This window comes from Psammomys obesus, unplaced genomic scaffold (genome assembly GCF_907164565.1).
Source record: "Psammomys obesus unplaced genomic scaffold, mPsaObe1.curated_primary_1811, whole genome shotgun sequence".
In the NCBI taxonomy this organism is placed as follows: domain Eukaryota; kingdom Metazoa; phylum Chordata; class Mammalia; order Rodentia; family Muridae; genus Psammomys; species Psammomys obesus.
This window is the reverse complement of record NW_026594311.1, coordinates 3,197,123-3,203,809: the sequence shown is the minus strand read 5'-3', so window position 1 is coordinate 3,203,809 and position 6,687 is coordinate 3,197,123. Positions and strand designations below refer to the sequence as shown.

Sequence of the window (6,687 nt, the reverse complement as noted above, 5' to 3'; positions counted from 1 at the left end):
TTCCTGTAGAGTGCTAGGCAGGGAGAGAGGCAGGAAAGAGGGTGATGTCTTCTGCCAGCTTCCCTGAGCAGCTCCTGCTTGCAGACTAAGGGACCAGAGGTGACCTCTCTTCTGGGTCTCTACCTCCTTTTATCTTCTAACCTACTCTGTCAGACTCCTCACAGATTGTTCTTGGGAGAAAAACCCAACCAGCCCGACTGTTGGTAGATAGAGGGCATCTATCTACAGAGTGGCCTCCTTGTCCACTGCAGCTTGAATGTTCTTGGCAGCCCAGATGCCCGACTTGATGGCAGTGTCTATCCAGCCATGAGGTAGGTTTGTGTGCTCCCCAGCAAAGTAGATGTGGCCCTCTGGCTGGGAGAGCTGCTTCGAATAGTCCACATATTGGTAGGGTGTGAACTCAGCATGGGAGCCAATGGTGAGTGTCTCTAGAGACCATTGCTTGCCCACTGACTCAGGGCACATACGCTTTAGTTCCTCCTTGGATCGCTGGTGCACTGCGGCCAGATCATCCAGGATGATATCCACCACCTGGTCATCCTTCATGGAGGTAAAGAACAGGGAATCATCGCCCACAGTGAAAGAGGCCAGCAGCACGCTCTTACCACCTGGCAGGCTGTGGCTGGGATAGTAGATGAATCGGGAGGGCCGGTCCGTGATGGAGCTCCCACCCCGTATGCCCTCCTTTTCCCAGAAACGTTCCTTGCATACTAATGCCACCTTGGTGGCACTGATGTAATGCAACAAGCGCAGGGTGTGTGTTTTGTCTCTGGACAGGGGTGGCTGGAAGGTGATGAGGCGTGTGGCCTTGGCTGAAGCCGAGATGATGACATAGTCTGCTGTGAGGTTCTGCAGTGAAGACGTGGGCCCAGCTGTGCGGTAGGAAACCTCAACCTTCGTTCCTTTTCTCACCACTCTTTCTACTTTGGACCCCAGATGGATGGTGCCTGGCTTCAGGATGGCACTGAGGCCATTAGGGAGTTGGTCAAAGCCACCAGTGATCTCTATAAATCTGCGGGACGGGGGTGGAGAGGAAAAGATGAGTAGAGACACTACCAGCTCTGTGTGTCCCAGCACTGGCCATACTTCTGGTCTGAGAAGGGAAGAACCTATCTCCTGACTCTTGTTTGGACACTTTATAAACATCACCTTCACGAATACACAACCCCGTGTCAGGCGGAGATTGTTACCTGACTGCACCCAACATGGTGAATACCCAACAAACCAGTGCTGGGGACTGGGTTCTGCCTGGCACCAGGTCAGCCTTACTCTGTGCTTTTGGAGTAGAAGATGTTAAAACTCCTCAGGGTCTCCAGGAGGGAGTCATATAATCCAGCATCCTCATTCATCAAGTCCTCGATGAACTGGACTGCTCCTTTGCTTAGGTTTCCTTCCTTCATTAGGTAAGCCTGTGGAACGAGGGCACCATAGATGCAAGTGTGGGCCATAGGGTAAGGAATACAGGAAGGCTTTAGCAGGGACCTGGGCCCAGCAAGGGTAGATTTGGGCTTGACAGAGGCAAAGGCTTTTGCAGTAGGAAGAGAGCATCCTGGAGGCAGGACATGCCTCAGAGCCTTTGTTGAGCCCAGAGCCCTGAGTGCACATCTCTACTTCCATCCTGGGGCTTCTCATTTCACTTACCTTGGTGGAGTAAGAGTCATAAAGGGATAGCAGTTCAGGGCAGTTGAGTGGCTTCATGGATTCATTGATCTGCAGAAGGTGAGGAGAGATATGGTCATCAAGCTTTGCCTCCAGGTGACCAGGACAGCTAGGCTGTTGGAGACAAGGTCACAGGGCAACACATACTGTACATATTTTTAGATTAGAGTCAGGTTCTTTGGATGTCCCTTGGAGAGGCTGCGAAAGGCCAGAAAAGTGTAGTTACCACAGCTCCTGGGTTTGCCTTCTTCCCTGGGTGTGCCTTCTTCCCTGAGGAGTATGTCTCCTTCATTTGAAGAAACCCATGCTTTTGTTGAGACAGGGTCTCACATGGCCTAGGTTGGCTTCCAATTCACTGTAGAGCTGAGGCTGCTTTTCAGTACTAGATCCTCCTGCCTCCACCTTCTAAGTATTGGGATTAAAGCATGTACTATGACACAGGACTTGAAATGAAAGACCAGTTCAGGACAAAAATTGAAGGGAAGGTTCATTTGATAGCATACTTGCTGGACAAGACTGAGGACTTGAGTTCTAGCCTCAGAATCCATAGAAAAGTTGCATGTGTTAGGGCTGGAGAGATGTCTCAGTGACAAAGAGCACTGGCTGCTCTTCAGGAGGTCCTGGGTTCCATTCCCACTACCCACATAGCAGCTTGCATCTGTCTGTACCTTCAGTTCTGGGTATCTGACACCCTCACACAGACACACATGCAGGTAAAACACCAATGCACATATTAAAAACATTGTGTGCGCAGAGGGGCAGCTGTGGTACACATTTAATTCCAGCACTGAAGAGGTAGAGGTAGGTTGATCTCTGTGAGCTTGAGACCATCTTGATCTGCAAAGGGAGAGGGAGAGCCAGGCGTGGTGATGCACACCTGTAATTCCAGAACTCAGGAGGGAGAGACAGGCAGGTGTATGTGAGTTTGATGCCAGCCTGGTCTACAGAGGGAGATCCAGGACGGCTAAGGCTACACAGAGAATCTCTGTCTCCAAACAACAACAGCAACAAAGTGGGGTGTGTTGTCACAGGGCTATAATGCCAGCCTTGAGGATATAGAAGTAGGATGCCTAGGGCTGGCTGGCCAGCCAATTCAGGAGAATTAGCAAGCTCTAGGTTAGGTGAGATACTGCTAAAAATAAAATAAAATAAATAAAATAAAATAAAATAAAATATAAAATAAAATAATAAAATAAAATGATAATATAAAATAAAATAATAAAATAAATAAAATAATAAAATAAAATAAAATAAAATAAAATAAAATAAAGTAGAAAGCAATCAGGGAAGACACCTGATGTTGACCTCTGGCTTCTACAGAAATGTACATTTAGGATGCCTGACATACTCCCAAGGATTCCTAAACCCAACTGCCCCTTTCTTTCTATTGCTTCTGTCCACATCATGGCCCCTGAATCGCTCAGAAATAAAAGGAGAGGGTTGAGGGTGAAGTTGCGGGTGGTGACATCCTTAATAGATGTTAGAATGTCGATGCACCAATCATGAGGGTACTGGGTGGGAGTCAGGTGATCTGAGTCCATGTACTGATTTGGCCTGTGATCTTAGGCACCACCCCATTTCATTCTTGATTGAAGCTGGGAAAGTCAGTAGGCACCTTAATGATGGCTTGGTAGAAGAGTTGTTCGGCAGTTTTGTTCTTCTCTGTGGGACTGGTGGGGTAGCCCAAGATATCTGGGTTAGCCTTGACTTCCCCAGCACGGTGACGCTGTCCATTGAGTAGGTACCAGGTGTTGTTGTCATACTCAATGAACTTATTGAACTTCAGGCCAAGCTTCTTGACATAGATGTGGATTAGCCTGGAGCAGAGATAGACATATCAGCCTTGTCCCTTCTGGTCCCACCTTAGAAATGACCTGGTGCCTAGAAACTCAGACTAATTTCTTACTCAGTTGTAATCTCATTTAATATGGGCATTAGCTCCTCCACTCCCAAGGCTAAGGAGGGCATGAAGTTCCTGGAAATAAGGACCTTTATGAAATCCCAACTAATAGTACTCAACAGTACAGACAGATGTCCTTTGTTCCAGGCAGCATTTGGGATCCCATTATGCCCTTGTTAAGTAATTTTGAGGCTGTGTTTATGATACCCACTTTGGGCTGGTGCAGTTGTTTTTGTTGTTGGTTGTTTAGAGGTTACGTATGGTTTCAGTTTCTATTGAAGGCAAAAGAAGAGAAACATCTGTGGAGATAAGGTCTAGGACAAAGCTCGGGCTGAACACATGATAGACACTGTTAATTAGAAGGTGTTATATTTTCTCATCTTATTTTGGTGCAACTGACAAATATGAAGCTGCCAGTATTTACCCTCCAGTTTGATGGGTAGGCAGTAATGACAGAAATTGTTGTTTTGGGATCTATCATTTCCTGTGTGACCCTCAGCTTCCTGTGACCTCTGGTATTCTCTCCAACATGGGGGATGAGTATCATCCCTGACTAATTGGGTTGGATCATATGACACAGCGATACTTAAAGACAGGCATGATGACATTGGGGTCCCTCCTACCTTTTCTTCATCCCCCGGCCCCATATTCCTTTTCTTGCACCGGACTTACCTCTGGCTTTTTGGGATTCTCATTGGTCCTAGATCAATGTACCAGCCTTCCTCCTTGTTTCTGTATGTGAGCACCCGACCTCCAGTGTAGTTACTGGCCTCCAAGATGGTTACCTGGGGAGCAGAGAAGTTGCTATCATTCTTAGGGAGTGCTTCCCTTTCTCCTCACCCCATTTCTCAATTCCAAATAGCTATAGGCTCTGGCCTGGACTCTAGGAACGTGCAGCATAACCTCAGTAGAGCTGTTTGCTCTGGAGGGTCCTGAGTGATTGGGGGCCCTTGCTTGGTAGCATAGGTCATCCCTCTGGCTGCCACAAGAACATGAATGGCGGTTATAAAGATGAGGGCTCAGGGCATTTGGAGACTGATCTACACGCCATTGTGCACCTCTCCCTGTCAGGCCACTCTTTTTCCGCTCAAGGAGGCAAATCGAAGGCTGATGATCAGGGTTTCTCTAAACTGTCTTACCTCGTGACCAGCATCCTGCAGCAGCTTAGCTGCCACTAGGCCTGCCATTCCAGCCCCTACCACCACCACACGCTTGGGATGTTTGGAGGCCTTGAGCCCATTCTGGGCTATTTCAACGAGGGTGTCATAATCGGGGTCCTGTAAACACTTGAAAATGTCCTCAGAGAAGACAAGGCAGCCGAACATGGACAGCAAGATCCCCCAAATAAGGATTTCTGGAAGCAGAGAGAGCAAGGTGGGGGGTCTTTCTGGAGTCCATCCCCAACCAAGTATACATAATAAATATATAAATCTTTCAATCCCAGGCCTTGGTAAAGCTGAATCCCTATCTCAATTCTTTTTTTAAGAATATACATACGTATATATTTTCATTTTTAAGATTATAATGCTATCTCAGTTCTTATTCTCTTTACTCTTACATGGTACTCAGCTGATGTCCGCAGCCCCATGGCCAGCTTGTTGACCCATGCCCCTCTCCCATCTAGCACCTGTACCTATTTCCAGTATCTAACTCTTCCTTGCTCATTCTCCTCCAAACCGTGAGCAGGACCCCACTTACCACTCTTCTTGGCCATGGCCGTAAACCTCATGTGGAACTCAGAGCCGCTCAACCTCCCTTTATAAAGAAGGCAGCACCTCCTTGGTAATATTTGGCCCTCATCCCACCAGGCTGCCTCTGGCCCTATTGACTCAGCCAAGCAGGGCAGCCCTGCTTTAAGAGCATGAGGAGAGATGACAGTGATAACTGAACCGACCTTCTTCTCATCCTCTTCATTGCACCTGCCAACACCCCCAACTGCCTCTTCCTCTAGAAAAGCCTCTTCTCACACTACAGTCCTCCTGGTGCTAAGGAGCAGGTAGGCCATTCTAGACTTGCTGTGATGGCCCTGGAAAGGAATGAGAGCTGGGTTGGGCTTCCAGTCTCTGAACTTCTAGAACAAGCCAGAGTTCCTTACAGCCCCAGTACATTCTGTATTGCCTGCTCTCTGACCGCTGTTGGTGAAGGCCCTTGGCTCTGATGTCTGTTTGGGATGGGGATTTGCCCAGGAGCTCCTGTACAGGGTTCATGCTCTCTTTGGCCATCTCCCTCTTAGGCTCCCAGGCAGGCAGGCAGGTAGGTGCAGTCTCCAGCCTGGCCCATCTGCAGAGGCCCATTTTGTGCTCCTTTCTCTAGGACCTCCTGCCTCCACCTTCTAAGTATTGGGATTAAAGCATGTACTATGACACAGGACTTGAAATGAAAGACCAGTTCAGAACAAAAATTGAAGGGAAGGTTCATTTGATAGGATATTTGCTGGATAAGACTGAGGACTTGAGTTCTAGCCTCAGAATCCATAGAAAAGTACCATGAGTTGGGGCCAGAGAGATGTCTCAGTGATTAAGAACACGGGCTGATCTTATTAATTCTTTGAAAACTTTAAACAATGTATTTTGGTCATATTCACCCTCTTCTCCACCACTCCTCCTCTTAGCTTTTCCCAGACTTTCCAGTCACCTCCCTAACTCCCAATCTTTGTATTCTCTTTTTTTATTATTTACAGTTTATTTACTTTGTATCTCATCTGTAGCCCCCTCCCTCATTCCTTCCCAATCCCTCCCTCCCTTCCTCTTCCCCTCCCAATCCCCTCTCCATGTCCACTGATAGGGGAAGTCCTCCTCCCCTTCCATCTGACCTTAACTTATAGGGTCTCATCAGCACTGAGTGCATTGTCCTTCTTTGTGGCCTGGCAAAGCCTTTGTGTTCTCTTAAAAAAATATTTAATAACTCATTGACTCCACATTAACTACTGTTAATTTATTTGTAGGTCTGAGCCTTCCCCTGGAGCATGATCCAACTATGGGGTCCAGGTTGGCTTTGTAGCTGAGGTTGGAAATGAACTCCTGATGATTTTCTGCCTCCATCTTCCATGTGCTGGAATCACAGGCTTGCGATACTACCTCTGGTTGAGTTTTCTTGATAGTGTCTCAGTATTATAAACATTTCCACTT

The 6,687-nt window shown here is 47.5% G+C and overlaps 1 protein-coding gene across 1 annotated transcript; it reads right to left on the bottom strand.

Moving 5' to 3' along the window:
* Positions 1 to 222: 222 nt before the first annotated feature.
* Positions 223 to 5,273, bottom strand: LOC129685097 (L-amino-acid oxidase-like). The gene is made up of 7 exons (XM_055618469.1): positions 5,258 to 5,273; positions 4,699 to 4,913; positions 4,232 to 4,344; positions 3,275 to 3,476; positions 1,642 to 1,710; positions 1,270 to 1,409; positions 223 to 1,012 (listed from the first exon to the last, which is right to left on the bottom strand). Exons 1-7 carry the CDS (start codon positions 5,271 to 5,273, stop codon positions 223 to 225), a joined length of 1,545 nt encoding a protein of 514 aa, XP_055474444.1.
* Positions 5,274 to 6,687: the final 1,414 nt, after the last annotated feature.

Coding starts and splice junctions, on each gene's coding strand:
- LOC129685097 (XM_055618469.1), bottom strand. Junction 1,711..3,274: donor TCTACCAAGCCATCATTAAG/GTGCCTACTGAC, acceptor CACCTTCTGCAG/ATCAATGAATCCATGAAGCC. Junction 1,013..1,269: donor TTCTACTCCAAAAGCACAGA/GTAAGGCTGACC, acceptor CCCGTCCCGCAG/ATTTATAGAGATCACTGGTG.